This window comes from Engystomops pustulosus, unplaced genomic scaffold (assembly GCF_040894005.1).
Source record: "Engystomops pustulosus unplaced genomic scaffold, aEngPut4.maternal MAT_SCAFFOLD_444, whole genome shotgun sequence".
NCBI lineage: Eukaryota > Metazoa > Chordata > Amphibia > Anura > Leptodactylidae > Engystomops > Engystomops pustulosus.
In genome coordinates, this window is record NW_027285323.1 from 26,128 (window position 1) to 44,979 (window position 18,852).

Consider the following 18,852-nt stretch of genomic DNA (forward strand, 5'->3'; position numbering starts at 1 on the left):
TTATAGCAGGTCAGGGGCCTGGACTGTACCACATTTATAACAGCTCAGGGTCCTGGACTGTACCACATTTATAACAGCTCAGGGTCCTGGACTGTACCACATTTATAGTATATCAGTCCCCTCGACTGTACCACATTTATAGCAGGTCAGGGCCCTGGACTGTACCACATTTATAGCAGGTCAGGGGCCTGGACTGTACCACATTTATAGTATATCAGGGCCCTGGACTGTACCACATTTATAGCAGGTCAGGGGCCTGGACTGTACCACATTTATAGCAGGTCAGGGCCCTGGACTATACCACATTTATTCAGAGCTTCAGGGTTGGGGAAATTGGTGAATGGCGTCATGTGACAAGTTAGGAATCTGTTGATTTTATATGGAATATTTATAGTAGATTTGGGGAAAAGTGGGAGGGATGACAATGACTTTACATGAGTAACAGAACTGAATAGGAAGCCTCGGGTCCTGCTGACTTCTTCCAGGTCCCATCACCCGTCCATAGATGTTTCTGGGAGACCCTGATCTTTAGGTGATTCTCCTCCTGACATGACCGATATCTGGTGAATGAATATGAGACCGTCCCCCTGCTAGGAGCTCGGAGATCAATCACAAGGTCCCATCCAAACCTCCGTCCATAGAAGTGAGAGGGAGAGTGACCTGAGGATCCGCAGAGTGAAGGTCACGTCCTTGCTGACCCCAGAGGCCTTGGCTCTCGCTCCTGGCAGGGATCTGCTGAGTAATGGCTTCATGGCACAAGATGTGGAGACCTGGAGATATTCCGTGTCCGGCCTCCAAGCCGTCACAAACTACGACAAAAATAAGACATGACGATAGTTATATATATAGATGACTCGGACAGAGGAGCAGAGAAAGGCACAGAAGAGACAGCCACAAAATGTCAGATAAGAAGAGACTATCAGGAAAAAAGTCATCGGAGAGACAGAGAAAAGACAGATGAAAAATAACCGAAAGACAGGCTGAGACAGACAGACTGAGACGGACAGACTGAGACAGACAGACTGAGACGGACAGACTGAGACGGACAGACTGAGACGGACAGATAGACAGACAGAGAGAGACAGACTGAGACGGACAGATAGACAGACAGAGAGAAACAGACTGAGACGGACAGACTGAGACGGACAGACAGACAGACAGAGAGAGACAGACTGAGACGGACAGATAGACAGAGAGAGACAGACTGAGACGGACAGACAGAGACGGACAGACAGACAGACAGACAGAGAGATACAGACTGAGACGGACAGACTGAGACGGACAGATAGACAGACAGAGAGAGACAGACTGCGACGGACAGACAGAGACGGACAGACAGACAGACAGACAGAGAGATACAGACTGAGACGGACAGACTGAGACGGACAGATAGACAGACAGAGAGAGACAGACTGAGACGGACAGACAGACAGACAGAGAGAGACAGACTGAGACGGACAGACTGAGACGGACAGACAGACAGACAGACAGAGAGAGACAGACTGAGACGGACAGATAGACAGAGAGAGACAGACTGAGACGGACAGACAGAGACGGACAGACAGACAGACAGACAGAGAGATACAGACTGAGACGGACAGACTGAGACGGACAGATAGACAGACAGAGAGAGACAGACTGAGACGGACAGACAGACAGACAGAGAGAAACAGACTGAGACGGACAGACTGAGACGGACAGACAGACAGACAGAGAGAGACAGACTGAGACGGACAGATAGACAGAGAGAGACAGACTGAGACGGACAGACAGAGACGGACAGACAGACAGACAGACAGAGAGATACAGACTGAGACGGACAGACTGAGACGGACAGATAGACAGACAGAGAGAGACAGACTGCGACGGACAGACAGAGACGGACAGACAGACAGACAGACAGAGAGATACAGACTGAGACGGACAGACTGAGACGGACAGATAGACAGACAGAGAGAGACAGACTGAGACGGACAGACAGACAGACAGAGAGAGACAGACTGAGACGGACAGACTGAGACGGACAGACAGACAGACAGACAGAGAGAGACAGACTGAGACGGACAGATAGACAGAGAGAGACAGACTGAGACGGACAGACAGAGACGGACAGACAGACAGACAGACAGACAGACAGACAGAGAGATACAGACTGAGACGGACAGATAGACAGAGAGAGACAGACAGACTGAGACGGACAGACTGAGATAGACAGACACGGAAGAGACACATAGAGAAGGCAGAGACAGGACAGATTGACAGGATCCACAATGTCAGCTGTGATTGTGACCCGGAAGGCGAGTGGTCCGGCGTTGGAGTACTGGATGTCTCTTCTATTGGGTCACACAGAGACTGTCCAGTATCTGCTGGAAGAGTCAGAGAATCTCATTCACCCGGACTCAGTGTTTGATACAAGTGATGTAGATGAATGGAGAAACTATCGTTACAACCCTTCTGCCCTTAGTATGTATGTCCCTGCCCTGAGCATGTGTGTCCCTGCCCTGAGCATGTGTGGCCCTGCCCAGAGCATGTGTGGCCCTGCCCAGAGCATGTGTGTCCCTGCCCTGAGCATGTGTGACCCTGCCCGGAACATGTGTGTCCCTGCCCTGAGCATGTGTGTCCCTGCCCTGAGCATGTGTTTCCCTGCCCTTAGTATGTATGTCCCTGCCCTGAGCATGTGTGGCCCTGCCCTGAGCATGTGTGTCCCTGCCCTGAGCATGTGTGTCCCTGCCCTGAGCATGTGTGTCCCTGCCTTGAGTATGTGTGGCCCTGCCCAGATCATGTGTTTCCCTGCCCTGAGCATGTGTGTCCCTGCCCTGAGCATGTGTGTCCCTGCCCGGAGCATGTGTGTCCCTGCCTTGAGTATGTGTGGCCCTGCCCTGAGCATGTGTGTCCCTTCCTGGAGCATGTGTGGCCCTGCCCTGAGCATGTGTGTCCCTGCCCGGAGCATGTGTGTCCCTGCCGTGAGCATGTGTGTCCCTGCCGTGAGCATGTGTGGCCCTGAGCATGTGTGTCCCTGCCTGGAGCATGTGTGTCCCTGTCTTGAGCATGTGTGTCCTTGCCCTGAGCATGTGTGTCCCTGCCCTAAGCATGTGTTTCCCTACCCTGAGCATGTGTGTCCCTGCCTGGAGCATGTGTTTCCCTGCCTGGAGTATGTGTGTCCCTGCCCTGAGAATTTGTGTCCCTGCCCTAAGCATGTGTGACCCTGCCCAGAGCATGTGTGTCCCTGCCCTGAGCATGTGTGTCCCTGCCCTGAGCATGTGTGTCCCTGAGGATGTCATTCATAATGACCCCGGTTCCTCTCTTCTCTCTCCAGGGATCTGGGCTCTGACGTATGAAGAGGAATATACGTGTCCCCTCTACGTGACAGCGAGCCGCGGATATTCCGAGTGCCTCCGGCTCCTCCTCAGGAAAGGGGCAGATGTAGATTTCGCTCCTGGGGGTGAGAGCGCCCTACACGGAGCCTGCGAGAGCGGCCAAGACCAATGTGTGAGACTGCTGCTAAGATATGGAGCCAACCCCAACATCCAGTCCCAGGAGGGCGACTCTCCCCTGCACCGGTGCAAGACGCCCGGGACCTACCTGTAAGTCCCAGAGACACCCCAGTGTATGCATCACCTGCAGCCTCATATAACACCAGAGATACCCCAGTGTGTGCATCACCTGCAGCCCCATGTAACACCAGAGAGAACCCAGGATATATACATCACCTGCAGCCCCATGTAACACCAGAGAGAGCCCAGTGTATGCATCACCTGCAGCCCCATGTAACACCAGAGAGAGCCCAGTGTATGCATCACCTGCAGCCCCATGTAACACCAGAGATACATACCTCCCAACATTTGGGAAAAGGAAAGAGGGACAAAATGGCGGCACGCGTAGCGTGCCGCGGCGAACCCCCTAAGCCACACCCCCAATCACTCCCTGGCCACGCCCCAAATTTTATCCATATTAAAAATAATAAAAATCATAATTTAAAAAAAAAAAAAAATATTATCCTCATTGGGATTTGAACCCAGAACCTGCAGTGTCCATGTACAATAATAACACAGCGCCTCAACCCACTGAGCTATAACCTCTGTGATTAACAAGTGGAGAATTTTGGTAACTAAGAACTATATACTGCCTTGGTATATAGGGAGGGATCTTCTCAGATTATTGTAATTATTGAGACTATTATTATTATTATTATTGAGATGATTATTATTATTTTTACCATTATTAATAATCATCTCCATAATAATAAAATTTATAATAATAATAATAATAATAATAGTCTCAATAATTACAATAATAACCTCTGAGAAGATCCCTCTCTATATATCAGGGCATTAGTCTGTGTCACAGTGTAAATGGCAGATAACATGTCTTACTTACCAGAAATCCTCAGCTCTGTATCACTGGGCTTATAGCTCAGTTAGTTAAGGCTCCTGTCTATGGTGCAGAGGGTCCCAGGCTCGATTCTCAGCCTGGCCAAAACTTTATTTAATTTAATTATATAAAGAGCTTGTGTCTGGGGAAGCCCTGGAGACCATATATGGACAGATAGAGATCTGAGCTGATGACGTGGTCCCTGCTCTCCGCTAAGCCGACACTTCTCTGAAAAGGATTCCCTGCCCGATGTCTGCTCTGGGGAACCCTAGGAGATGCAGTGACCATATATGGACAGATGCTGATCTGAGCTGATGACGTGGTCCCTGCTCTCTCCACTAAGCCGACACTTCTCTGAAAAGGATTCCCTGCCCGATGTCTGCTCTGGGGAACCCTAGGAGATGCAGTGACCATATATGGACAGATGGTGATCTGACCTGATGACGTGGTCCCTGCTCTCCACTAAGCCGACACTTCTCTGAAAAGGATTCCCTCCCGATGTCTGCTCTGGGGAACCCTAGGAGATACAGTGACCATATATGGACAGATGCTGATCTGAGCTGATGACGTGGTCCCTGCTCTCCGCTAAGCCCCGATGTCTGCTCTGGGGAACCCTAGGAGATGCAGTGACCATATATGGACAGATGCTGATCTGACCTGATGACGTGGTCCCTGCTCTCTCCACTAAGCCGACACTTCTCTGAAAAGGATTCCCTGCCCGATGTCTGCTCTGGGGAACCCTAGGAGATGCAGTGACCATATATGGACAGATCTGAAGCTGATGACGTGGTCCCTGCTCTCCACTAAGCCGACACTTCTCTGAAAAGGATTCCCTGCCCGATGTCTGCTCTGGGGAACCCTAGGAGATGCAGTGACCATATATGGACAGATCTGAACCTGATGACGTGGTCCCTGCTCTGCGCTAAGCCCGACACTTCTCTGAAAAGGATTCCCTGCCCGATGTCTGCTCTGGGGAACCCTAGGAGATGCAGTGACCATATATGGACAGATCTGAACCTGATGACGTGGTCCCTGCTCTGCGCTAAGCCCGACACTTCTCTGAAAAGGATTCCCTCCCGATGTCTGTAGAAGCCATTCTGTACTGTGAGTTCAGACTTTCAAAGTATTTACTATGCGGACACAGCAGCGGGACACAGCGGGACCTGGGGGGAGAATCCGTGACAATATCATAGCTGCCCGTGACGCGGGGCAGAGGTACGAAAAACGGGAAAGTCCCGTCAAAATCGGGACGGTTGGGAGCTATGGAGATACCCCAGTGTATGCATCACCTGCAGCCCCATGTAACACCAGAGATACCCCAGTGTATGCATCACCTGCAGCCCCATGTAACACCAGAGATACCCCAGTGTATGCATCACCTGCAGCCCCATGTAACACCAGAGATACCCCAGTGTATGCATCACCTGCAGCCCCATGTAACACCAGAGAGAACCCAGGATATATACATCACCTGCAGCCCCATGTAACACCAGAGATACCCCAGTGTATGCATCACCTGCAGCCCCATGTAACACCAGAGAGAACCCAGGATATATACATCACCTGCAGCCTCATGTAACACCAGAGAGAGCCCAGTGTATGCATCACCTGCAGCCCCATGTAAAACCAGAGAGAGCCCAGTGTATGCATCACCTGCAGCCCCATGTAACACCAGAGAGAGCCCAGTGTATGCATCACCTGCAGCCCCATGTAACACCAGAGAGAACCCAGGATATACATCACCTGCAGCCCCATGTAACACCAGAGAGAGCCCAGTGTATGCATCACCTGCAGCCCCATGTAACACAAGAGATACCCCAGTGTATACATCACCTGCAGCCCCATGTAACACCAGAGAGAACCCAGTGTATGCATCCCTGCAGCCGCATGTAACACCGGAGACACCCCAGTGTATGCATCACCTGCAGCCCCATGTAACACCAGAGATACCCCAGTGTTTACATCACCTGCAGCCCCATGTAACACCAGAGACACCCCAGTGTACACATCACCTGCAGCCCCATGTAACACCAGTGATACCCCAGTATATGCATCACCTGCAGCCCCATGTAACACCAGAGAGAACCCAGGATATACATCACCTGCAGCCCCATGTAACACCAGAGACACCCCAGTGTATACATCACCTGCAGCCCCATGTAACACCAGAGAGAGCCCAGTGTATGCATCACCTGCAGCCCCATGTAACACCAGAGACACCCCAGTGTATACATCACCTGCAGCGCCATGTAACACCAGAGATACCCCAGTGTATACATCACCTGCAGCCCCATGTAACACCAGAGATACCCCAGTGTATGCATCACCTGCAGCCCCATGTAACACCAGAGATACCCCAGTGTACACATCACCTGCAGCCCCATGTAACACCAGAGATACACCAGTGTATGCATCACCTGCAGCCCCATGTAACACCAGAGAGAGCCCAGTGTATGCATCACCTGCAGCCCCATGTAACACCAGAGAGAACCCAGGATATACATCACCTGCAGCCCCATGTAACACCAGAGATACCCCAGTGTATGCATCACCTGCAGCCCCATGTAACACCAGAGAACCCAGGATATACATCACCTGCAGCCCCATGTAACACCAGAGATACCCCAGTGTATGCATCACCTGCAGCCCCATGTAACACCAGAGATATCCCAGTGTATGCATCACCTGCAGCCCCATGTAACACCAGAAAGAGCCCAGTGTATACATCACCTGCAGCCCCATGTAACACTAGAGATACCCCAGTGTATGCATCACCTGCAGCCCCATGTAACACCAGAGAGAGCCCAGTGTATGCATCACCTGCAGCCCCATGTAACACTAGAAATACCCCAGTGTATGCATCACCTGCAGCCCCATGTAACACCAGAGAGAGCCCGGGACATACATCAACCCCTCATCCTCATAGACTGTAAGCTCTTGTTTCCCCCCTCATCCTCATAGACTGTAAGCTCTTGTGTCCCCCCTCATCCTCATAGACTGTAAGCTCTTGTGTCCACCCCTCCTCCTCATAGACTGTAAGCTCTTGTATCCACCCCTCCTCCTCATAGACTGTAAGCTCTTGTGTCCTCCCCTCATCCTCATAGACTGTAAGCTCTTGTGTCACCCCCTCATCCTCATGGACTGTAAGCTCTTGTGTCACCCCCTCATCCTCATAGACTGTAAGCTCTTGTGTCACCCCCTCATCCTCATAGACTGTAAGCTCTTGTGTCCTCCCCTCATCCTCATAGACTGTAAGCTCTTGTGTCCTCCCCTCATCCTCATAGACTGTAAGCTCTTGTGTCACCCCCTCATCCTCATAGACTGTAAGCTCTTGTGTCACCCCCTCATCCTCATAGACTGTAAGCTCTTGTGTCACCCCCTCATCCTCATAGACTGTAAGCTCTTGTGTCACCCCCTCATCCTCATAGACTGTAAGCTCTTGTGTCACCCCCTCATCCTCATAGACTGTAAGCTCTTGTGTCCTCCCCTCATCCTCATAGACTGTAAGCTCTTGTGTCACCCCCTCATCCTCATAGACTGTAAGCACTTGTGTCACCCCTCATCCTCAGACTGTAAGCTCTTGTGTCCCTCCTCATCCTAATAGACTGTAAGCTCTTGTGTCCTCCCCTCATCCTCATAGACTGTAAGCTCTTGTGTCACCCCCTCATCCTCATAGACTGTAAGCTCTTGTGTCACCCCCTCATCCTCATAGACTGTAAGCTCTTGTGTCCCCCCCTCATCTTCATAGACTGTAAGCTCTTGTGTCTCCCCCTCATCCTCATAGACATTTAAGCTCTTGTGTCCTCCCCTCATCCTCATAGACTGTAAGCTCTTGTGTCCCCCCTCATCCTCATAGACTGTAAGCTCTTGTGTCCCCCCTCATCCTCATAGACTGTAAGCTCTTGTGTCCCTCCTCATCCTCATAGACTGTAAGCTCTTGTGTCCTCCCCTCATCCTCATAGACTGTAAGCTCTTGTGTCACCCCTCATCCTCATAGACATTTAAGCTCTTGTGTCTCCCCTCATCCTCATAGACTGCAAGCTCTTGTGTCCCTCCTCATCCTCATAGACTGTAAGCTCTTGTGTCCTCCCCTCATCCTCATAGACTGTAAGCTCTTGTGTCCCCCCCCTCATCCTCATAGACTGTAAGCTCTTGTGTCCCCCTCATCCTCATAGACTGTAAGCTCTTGTGTCCCGCTCATCCTCATAGACTGTAAGCTCCTGTGTCCTCCCCTCATCCTCATAGACTGTAAGCTCTTGTGTCACCCCCTCATCCTCATAGACTGTAAGCTCTTGTGTCACCCCCTCATCCTCATAGACTGTAAGCTCTTGTGTCACCCCCTCATCCTCATAGACTGTAAGCTCTTGTGTCACCCCCTCATCCTCATAGACTGTAAGCTCTTGTGTCCTCCCCTCATCCTCATAGACTGTAAGCTCTTGTGTCACCCCCTCATCCTCATAGACTGTAAGCACTTGTGTCACCCCTCATCCTCAGACTGTAAGCTCTTGTGTCCCTCCTCATCCTAATAGACTGTAAGCTCTTGTGTCCTCCCCTCATCCTCATAGACTGTAAGCTCTTGTGTCACCCCCTCATCCTCATAGACTGTAAGCTCTTGTGTCACCCCCTCATCCTCATAGACTGTAAGCTCTTGTGTCCCCCCCTCATCTTCATAGACTGTAAGCTCTTGTGTCTCCCCCTCATCCTCATAGACATTTAAGCTCTTGTGTCCTCCCCTCATCCTCATAGACTGTAAGCTCTTGTGTCCCCCCTCATCCTCATAGACTGTAAGCTCTTGTGTCCCCCCTCATCCTCATAGACTGTAAGCTCTTGTGTCCCTCCTCATCCTCATAGACTGTAAGCTCTTGTGTCCTCCCCTCATCCTCATAGACTGTAAGCTCTTGTGTCACCCCTCATCCTCATAGACATTTAAGCTCTTGTGTCTCCCCTCATCCTCATAGACTGCAAGCTCTTGTGTCCCTCCTCATCCTCATAGACTGTAAGCTCTTGTGTCCTCCCCTCATCCTCATAGACTGTAAGCTCTTGTGTCCCCCCCCTCATCCTCATAGACTGTAAGCTCTTGTGTCCCCCTCATCCTCATAGACTGTAAGCTCTTGTGTCCCGCTCATCCTCATAGACTGTAAGCTCCTGTGTCCTCCCCTCATCCTCATAGACTGTAAGCTCTTGTGTCCCCCCTCATCCTCATAGACTGTAAGCTCTTGTGTCCCCCCTCATCCTCATAGACTGTAAGCTCTTGTGTCCTCCCCTCATCCTCATAGACTGTAAGCTCTTGTATCCTCCTCATCCTCATAGACTGTAAGCTCTTGTGTCCTCCCCCTCATCCTCATAGACTGTAAGCTCTTGTGTCCTCCCCTCATCCTCATAGACTGTAAGCTCTTGTGTCACCCCCTCATCCTCATAGACTGTAAGCTCTTGTGTCACTCCCTCATTCTCATAGACTGTAAGCTCTTGAGTCCTCCCCTCATCCTCATAGACTGTAAGCTCTTGTGTCACCCCCTCATCCTCATAGACTGTAAGCTCTTGTGTCACCCCCTCATCTTCATAGACTGTAAGCTCTTGTATCACCCCCTCATCCTCATAGACTGTAAGCTCTTGTGTCACCCCCTCATCCTCATAGACTATAAGCTCTTGTGTCCCTCCTCATCCTCATAGACTGTAAGCTCTTGTGTCCCGCTCATCCTCATAGACTGTAAGCTCTTGTGTCACCCCCTCATCCTCATAGACTGTAAGCTCTTGTGTCCCTCCTCATCCTCATAGACTGTAAGCTCTTGAGTCTCTCCTCATCCTCATAGACTGTAAGCTCTTGTGTCTTTCCTCATCCTCATAGACTGTAAGCTCTTGTGTCCCCCCTCATCCTCATAGACTGTAAGCTCTTGTGTCCACCTCATCCTCATAGACTGTAAGCTCTTGTGTCACCCCCTCATCCTCATAGACTGTAAGCTCTTGTGTCACCCCTCATCCTCATGGACTGTATGCTCTTGTGTCCCCCTCATCCTCATAGACTGTAAGCTCTTGTGTCCTCCTCTCATCCTCATAGACTGTAAGCTCTTGTGTCCCCCTCATCCTCATAGACTGTAAGCTCTTGTGTCCTCCTCTCATCCTCATAGACTGTAAGCTCTTGTGTCCCCCTCATCCTCATAGACTGTAAGCTCTTGTGCCCTCCTCTCATCCTCATAGACTGTAAGCTCTTGTGTCCTCCTCTCATCCTCATAGACTGTAAGCTCTTGTGTCCCCCTCATCCTCATAGACTGTAAGCTCTTGTGTCCCCCCCTCATCCTCATAGACTGTAAGCTCTTGTGTCCCCCCCTCATCCTCATAGACTGTAAGCTCTTGTGTCCCCCCCTCATCCTCATAGACTGTAAGCTCTTGTGTCACCTCCCTCATCCTCATAGACTGTAAGCTCTTGTGTCCTCCTCATCCTCATAGACTGTAAGCTCTTGTGTCCTCCCCTCATCCTCATAGACTGTAAGCTCTTGTGTCACCCCCTCATCCTCATAGACTGTAAGCTCTTGTGTCACCCCCTCATCCTCATAGACTGTAAGCTCTTGTGTCACCCCCTCATCCTCATAGTCTGTAAGCTCTTGTGTCCCCCCCCTCATCCTCATAGACTGTAAGCTCTTGTGTCCTCCATCATCCTCATAGACTGAAAGCTCCTGTCCCCCCCCCTCATCCTCATAGACTGTAAGCTCTTGTGTCTCCCCTCATCCTCATAGACTGTAAGCCCTTGTGTCACCCCTCATCCTCATAGACTGTAAGCTCTTGTGTCCCCCTCATCCTCATAGACTGTAAGCTCTTGTGTCCCCCCTCATCCTCATAGACTGTAAGCTCTTGTGTCCCCCCCTCATCCTCATAGACTGTAAGCTCTTGTGTCTCCCCCTCATCCTCATAGACTGTAAGCTCTTGTGTCACCCCCTCATCCTCATAGACTGTAAGCTCTTGTGTCCCCTCCTCATCCTCATAGACTGTAAGCTCTTGTGTCACCCCCTCATCCTCATAGACTGTAAGCTCTTGTGTCCCCCCCTCATCCTCATAGACTGTAAGCTCTTGTGTCCCCCCCCTCATCCTCATAGACTGTAAGCTCTTGTGTCACCCCCTCATCCTCATAGACTGTAAGCTCTTGTGTCACCCCCTCATCCTCATAGACTGTAAGCTCTTGTGTCCCCTCCTCATCCTCATAGACTGTAAGCTCTTGTGTCCCCCTCATCCTCATAGACTGTAAGCTCTTGTGTCACCCCCTCATCCTCATAGACTGTAAGCTCTTGTGTCCCCTCCTCATCCTCATAGACTGTAAGCTCTTGTGTCCCCCCCTCATCCTCATAGACTGTAAGCTCTTGTGTCCCCCCCTCATCCTCATAGACTGTAAGCTCTTGTGTCCCCCCCCTCATCCTCATAGACTGTAAGCTCTTGTGTCTCCCCCTCATCCTCATAGACTGTGGCATTGCTGTAGATGTCGCCTGCAGTCCCATGTAAGAGCACATTACGTCTTGTTATCAGCTGTGCTGAGCTTCTTCTGCAGTCCGGAGCCCTGGTGAACGTGGGGTCGGAGGAGGAGGAGCTGACCCCGTTACATGTGGCAGCCCGCCACGGGTTAGTGGCTCACGTGGACCTCTACCTGCGTTATGATGCAGCGGTGGATAAGAGAGATGTTCATGGGGAGACGCCTCTAAGCTCCGCCTGCAGCCACCCCCAGAGCCCCGAGCAGCTGGACCGGTACCATAGAGTGTGTCAGCACCTCATCGAGGGCGGAGCCAACATCCTGTCCCGGGACAACGAGCAGCAGAGCCCCCTGCACCTGGCCTGTAAGAGCGCCAATCCTCAGGTGGTGGAGCTCCTCCTGGAGCACGGAGCCCAGGTCAACGCCATGAGCTACAGTGGGAACACGCCCATGCAGAACATCCTCCAGGTAACCGCATACAAGCTCCAGAACCGGCCCGAGCTCATCGTGCAGGCGCTGCTCAACCATGGGGCCATCCGGGTCTGGCCTGGAGCCCTCAGCAAGGTACTACAAGAGGATCGGCGCAGCTGCCCAGCTTCTGCGTGCTGCTGACTGGTTCTGCGTGCTGCTGACTAGTCCTGCGTGGAGCTGCCTGGTTCTGAATGGTTCTGCGTGGTGCTGCCCTGGTTCTGCGTGGTGCTGCCTGGTTCTGCGTGGTGCTGCCTGGTTCTGCGTGGTGCTGCGTAGTTCTGCGTGGTCCTGCATGGTGCTGCCTGGTCCTATGTGTTGCCGACTGGTTCTACGTGGTCCTGTGTGGTGCTGACTGGTCCTGCCTGGTTCTGCGTGGTCCTGCGTGGAGCTAACTGGTTCTGTGTGGTGCTGACTGGCTCAACGTGGTGCTGACAGGTTCTGCGTGGTCCTGCATGGTGCCGACTGATTCTGTGTGGTCCTGCGCGGTGCTGCCTGGTCCTGCGTGGTGCTGCCTGGTCCTGCGTGGTCCTGTGTGGTGCTGCCTGGTCCTATGTGTTGCTGACTGGTTCTACGTGTTCCTATGTGGTTCTGACTGGTCCTGCGTGGTCCGGTGTGGTGCTGACTGGTTCTGCGTGGTCCTATATGGTGCTGACTGGTTCTGTGTGGTCCTGCCTGGTCCTGTGTGGTGCTGACTGGTCCTGCGTGGTTCTGCGTGGTCCGGTGTGGTGCTGACTGGTTCTGCGTGGTCCTATATGGTGCTGACTGGTTCTGTGTGGTCCTGTCTGGTTCTGCATGGTGCCGACTGGTCCTGCGTGGTGCTGACTGGTGCCGACTGGTTCTGCGTGGCGATGACTGGTTCCACATGGTGCTGACTGATTCTGTGTGGTCCTGCGTGGTTGTGCGTGGTGCTGCGTGGTTCTGCGTGGTGCTGACTGGTGCTGCGTGGTGCTGACTGGTGCTGCGTGGTTCTGATTGGTTTCACGTGGACCTGCCTGGTCCTATGTGTTGCTGACTGGTTCTGCGTGGTCCGGTGTGGTGCTGCCTGGTTCTGCGCGGTGCTGACTGGTCCTGCGCGGTGCTGACTGGTCCTGCGCGGTGCTGACTGGTCCTGCGCGGTGCTGACTGGTCCTGCGCGGTGCTGACTGGTCCTGCGCGGTGCTGACTGGTCCTGCGCGGTGCTGACTGGTCCTGCGCGGTGCTGACTGGTCCTGCGCGGTGCTGACTGGTCCTGCGCGGTGCTGACTGGTCCTGCGCGGTGCTGACTGGTCCTGCGCGGTGCTGACTGGTCCTGCGCGGTGCTGACTGGTCCTGCGCGGTGCTGACTGGTCCTGCGCGGTGCTGACTGGTCCTGCGCGGTGCTGACTGGTCCTGCGCGGTGCTGACTGGTCCTGCGCGGTGCTGACTGGTCCTGCGCGGTGCTGACTGGTCCTGCGCGGTGCTGACTGGTCCTGCGCGGTGCTGACTGGTTTCACGTGGTCCTGACTAGTCCTGTGTGGTCCTGCGTGGTCCGGTGTGGTGCTGCCTGGTTCTGCGTGGTCCGGTGTGGTGCTGCCTGGTTCTGCGTGGTCCGGTGTGGTGCTGCCTGGTTCTGCGTGGTCCGGTGTGGTGCTGCCTGGTTCTGCGTGGTCCGGTGTGGTGCTGCCTGGTTCTGCGTGGTCCGGTGTGGTGCTGCCTGGTTCTGCGTGGTCCGGTGTGGTGCTGCCTGGTTCTGCGTGGTCCGGTGTGGTGCTGCCTGGTTCTGCGTGGTCCGGTGTGGTGCTGCCTGGTTCACCGCGGTGCTGACTGGTCCTGCGCGGTGCTGACTGGTCCTGCGCGGTGCTGACTGGTCCTGCGCGGTGCTGACTGGTCCTGCGCGGTGCTGACTGGTCCTGCGCGGTGCTGACTGGTTCTGACTGGTGCTGCCTGGTTTCACGTGGTCCTGACTGGTCCTGTGTGGTGCTGCCTGGGCCTGCGTGGTGCTGACTGGTCCTGTGTGGTGCTGACTGGTTCTGCGTGGTCCGGTGTGGTGCTGACTGGTCCTGTGTGGTGCTGCCTGGTTCTGCGTGGTCCGTTGTGGTGCTGCCTGGTTCTGCGTGGTCCGGTGTGGTGCTGACTGGTTCTGCGTGGTCCTATATGGTGCTGACTGGTTCACCGTGGTCCTGACTGGTCCTGCGTGGTGCTGACTGGTTCTGACTGGTGCTGCCTGGTTTCACGTGGTCCTGACTGGTCCTGTGTGGTGCTGCCTGGGCCTGCGTGGTCCTGACTGGTCCTGTGTGGTGCTGCCTGGGCCTGCGTGGTGCTGACTGGTCCTGTGTGGTGCTGACTGGTTCTGCGTGGTCCGGTGTGGTGCTGACTGGTCCTGTGTGGTGCTGCCTGGTTCTGCGTGGTCCGTTGTGGTGCTGCCTGGTTCTGCGTGGTCCGGTGTGGTGCTGACTGGTTCTGCGTGGTCCTATATGGTGCTGACTGGTTCACCGTGGTCCTGACTGGTCCTGCGTGGTGCTGACTGGTCCTGCGCGGTGCTGACTGGTCCTGCGCGGTGCTGACTGGTCCTGCATGGTGCTGCCTGGGCCTGCGTGGTGCTGACTGGTCCTGCGTGGTGCTGACTGGTCCTGCGTGGTGCTGCCTGGTTCTGCGTGGTCCGGTGTGGTGCTGCCTGGTTCTGCGTGGTCCTATATGGTGCTGACTGGTTCACCGTGGTGCTGACTGGTCCTGCGTGGTGCTGACTGGTTCTGACTGGTGCTGCCTGGTTTCACGTGGTCCTGACTGGTCCTGTGTGGTGCTGCCTGGGCCTGCGTGGTGCTGCCTGGGCCTGCGTGGTGCTGCCTGGTCCTGCGTGGTGCTGACTGGTCCTGCGTGGTGCTGACTGGTCCTGCGTGGTGCTGACTGGTCCTGCGTGGTGCTGACTGGTCCTGCGTGGTGCTGACTGGTCCTGCGTGGTGCTGCCTGGGCCTGTGTGGTGCTGACTGGTTCTGTGTGGTCGTGACTGGTTCTGTGTGGTGCTGCCTTGTTCTGCATGGTGCTGACTAGTCCTGTGTGGTGCTGCCTGGTTTTGCGTGGTGCTGACTGGTTCTGCGTGGTGCTGTGTCGTGCTGCCTGGTCCTATGTGTTGCTGACTGGTTCTACGTGGTCCTGTGTGGTGCTGACTGGTTCCGCGTGGTCCTATGTGGTTCTGACTGGTCCTGCGTGGTGCTGCCTGGTTCTGACTGGTGCTGCCTGGTTCTGACTGGTGCTGCCTGGTTCTGACTGGTTTCACGTGGTCCTGACTGGACCTGTGTGGTGCTGCCTGGTCCTATGTGTTGCTGACTGGTTCTACTTGGTCCTGTGTGGTGCTGACTGGTTCCGCGTGGTCCTGACTGGTTCCGCGTGGTCCTGACTGGTGCTGCCTGGTTCTGCGTGGTGCTGCCTGGTTCTGCGTGGTCCTATATGGTGCTGACTGGTTCACCGTGTTCCTGACTGGTTCTGTGTGGTCCTGCGTGGTGCCGACTGGTCCTGTGTGGCGCTGACTGGTTCCACATGGTCCTGCCTGGTTCCGCGTGGTCCTGACCGGTCCTGTGTGATGCTGCCGGGTTCTGCATGGTGCTGACTGGTCCTGTGTGGTCCTGCCTGGTTCTGACTGGTTCTGCGTGGTGCTGACTGGTTCTGTGTGGTCCTGCGTGGTGCCGACTGGTCCTGTGTGGCGCTGACTTGTTCCACATGGTCCTGCCTGGTTCCGCGTGGTCCTGACCGGTCCTGTGTGATGCTGCCGGGTTCTGACTGGTTCTGCGTGGTGCTGACTGGTTCTGTGTGGTCCTGCGTGGTGCCGACTGGTCCTGTGTGGCGCTGACTGGTTCCACATGGTCCTGCCTGGTTCCGCGTGGTCCTGACCGGTCCTGTGTGATGCTGCCGGGTTCTGCATGGTGCTGACTGGTCCTGTGTGGTCCTGCCTGGTTCTGACTGGTTCTGCGTGGTGCTGACTGGTTCTGTGTGGTGCTGACAGGTTCTGCGTGGTCCTGCATGGTGCCGACTGATTCTGCGTGGTCCTGCGTGGTGCTGCCTGGTCCTGCGTGGTGCTGCCTGGTCCTGCGTGGTGCTGCCTGGTCCTGCGTGGTGCTGCCTGGTCCTGCGTGGTGCTGACTGGTCCTGCGTGGTGCTGACTGGTCCTGCGTGGTGCTGACTGGTCCTGCGTGGTGCTGACTGGTCCTGCGTGGTGCTGACTGGTCCTGCGTGGTGCTGACTGGTCCTGCGTGGTGCTGACTGGTCCTGCGTGGTCCTGCCTGGTCCTATGTGTTGCTGACTGGTTCTACGTGGTCCTGTGTGGTGCTGACTGGTTCTACGTGTTCCTATGTGGTTCTGACTGGTCCTGCGTGGTCCGGTGTGGTGCTGACTGGTTCTGCGTGGTCCTATATGGTGCTGACTGGTTCTGTGTGGTCCTGCCTGGTCCTGTGTGGTGCTGACTGGTCCTGTGTGGTGCTGACTGGTTCTGCGTGGTCCGGTGTGGTGCTGACTGGTTCTGCGTGGTCCTATATGGTGCTGACTGGTCCTGCGTGGTGCTGACTGGTGCCGACTGGTTCTGCGTGGCGCTGACTGGTTCCACATGGTCCTGCCTGGTTCTGCGTGGTGCTGACAGGTTCTGCGTGGTCCTGCATGGTGCTGACTGATTCTGTGTGGTCCTGTGTGGTTGTGCGTGGTTCTGCCTGGTCCTGCGTGGTCCGGTGTGGTGCTGACTGGTCCTGTGTGGTGCTGACTGGTCCTGTGTGGTGCTGACTGGTCCTGTGTGGTGCTGACTGGTCCTGTGTGGTGCTGACTGGTCCTGTGTGGTGCTGACTGGTCCTGTGTGGTGCTGACTGGTCCTGTGTGGTGCTGACTGGTCCTGTGTGGTGCTGACTGGTCCTGTGTGGTGCTGACTGGTCCTGTGTGGTGCTGACTGGTCCTGTGTGGTGCTGACTGGTCCTGCGTGGTGCTGACTGGTTCTGCGTGGTGCTGACTGGTTCTGCGTGGTCCGGTGTGGTGCTGACTGGTTCTGCGTGGTCCGGTGTGGTGCTGCCTGGTTCTGCGTGGTCCGGTGTGGTGCTGACTGGTTCTGCGTGGTGCTGCGTGGTGCTGCGTGGTGCTGCCTGGTCCTGCGTGGTGCTGACTGGTCCTGCGTGGTGCTGACTGGTCCTGCGTGGTGCTGACTGGTCCTACGTGGTGCTGACTGGTCCTGCGTGGTGCTGACTGGTCCTGCGTGGTGCTGACTGGTCCTGCGTGGTGCTGACTGGTCCTGCGTGGTGCTGACTGGTTCTGCGTGGTGCTGCCTTGTCCTGTGTGGCGCTGACTGGTGCTGACTGGTTCCGCGTGGTCCTGACTGGTCCTGCGTAGTGCTGACTGGGTCTGCGTGGTCCTATATGGTGCTGACTGGTTCACCATGGTCCTGAATGGTCCTTTGTGGTCCTGTCTGGTTCTGCATGGTGCTGCGTGGTGCTGACTGGTTCTGCGTGGCGCTGACTGGTGCTGACTGGTTCCGCGTGGTCCTTACTGGTCCTGCGTAGTGCTGACTGGGTCTGCGTGGTCCTATATGGTGCTGACTGGTTCACCATGGTCCTGAATGGTCCTTTGTGGTCCTGTCTGGTTCTGCATGGTGCTGCGTGGTGCTGCGTGGTGCTGACTGGTTCTGCCTGATTCTGCCTGGTTCTTCGTGGTCCTGCGGGTGGTGCTGCCTGGTCCTGCGGGTGGTGCTGCCTGGTTTTGCATGGTGCTGACTGGTGCGGTTTGGTTCAGTTTGCAGATGAATTGCTCTGGGCCACCGGTGTGAGTTTGTCCTGGGTCTTGTGTTCAGGTCCGATTGGCCGTGGCCCCTGATTCTCGGCTCCTTTCCTCCAGGTCCTGCGCTATTGTTGCACTTCTCCTCGCACCGTTGAGGTTCTGCTGAACACGTATAGTACAGTGCGAGGTTCTGAGGACTGGGCCGAGGTTGTCCCAGAGGAAGAGCGGCAGGTAAATCCCGCACATGCTCAGTTTGCTGTTTGGGTTGGCGCTGAGGGCGGGGCACAGTGACTCTCAGATGTCTCTTTCCAGAAGGACCCGCCTTTCTTCCGCTCAGTGTTCTCGCTCTCGCGCAGTCCGCGCTGTCTCCAGCATCTCTGTCGCTGCGCTCTGCGCTCACATCTGGAGGGACGGCTCCCGACCTCGCTGCCCCGGCTCCCTCTCCCGACTCCACTCATCAACTTCCTACAGCTGCGCATCCAGGGCGTCCTGTACTGATTTACCCTGTGGGGGCAGAAGTGTCTGAGGGCAGATAATAAACCTCCAAGTGCCACAGTCTGTGTGTGAACTGCGTGTAAGACCGCGGAGCACGAGAAACACCGCGCGGGGGGGGGGGGGTTCTGACATGTGAGACAGCTGGGGGGGGGGGGGCCTAGGAGTAGTGGGAGCTATAGGAGTAGTGGGAGCTATAGGAGTAGTGGGTGCCACATACACCAATAATAGTCTGGCCATACGGGCATTAACTATCCGCCTAGCACAATCCACGGCCCCCGACTATCTCTGACCACACCAGGACCATTTCGGGGAAAAAGGAGGTAAGCCTCTCGATATCTGACCGCATCAGTGTGAACAATTCG

General features: G+C 54.9%; 1 protein-coding gene across 2 annotated transcripts; it reads left to right on the forward strand.

The window, feature by feature from the left end:
* Positions 1-1,950: 1,950 nt before the first annotated feature.
* On the forward strand, positions 1,951-18,550 carry ASB10 (ankyrin repeat and SOCS box containing 10). Of its 2 annotated transcripts, none has more exons than XM_072132373.1 (5): positions 1,951-2,463; positions 3,317-3,584; positions 11,884-12,388; positions 18,113-18,226; positions 18,308-18,550. In XM_072132373.1, the coding sequence occupies exons 1-5, from the start codon at positions 2,271-2,273 to the stop codon at positions 18,491-18,493; spliced, it is 1,266 nt and encodes a 421-aa protein (XP_071988474.1). In that variant the 5' UTR covers positions 1,951-2,270; the 3' UTR covers positions 18,494-18,550. The 2 variants fall into 2 exon arrangements, with proteins under 2 accessions (XP_071988474.1, XP_071988475.1); XM_072132374.1 differs by having other exon boundaries at positions 11,884-12,292.
* The last annotated feature ends 302 nt before the right edge of the window (positions 18,551-18,852 follow it).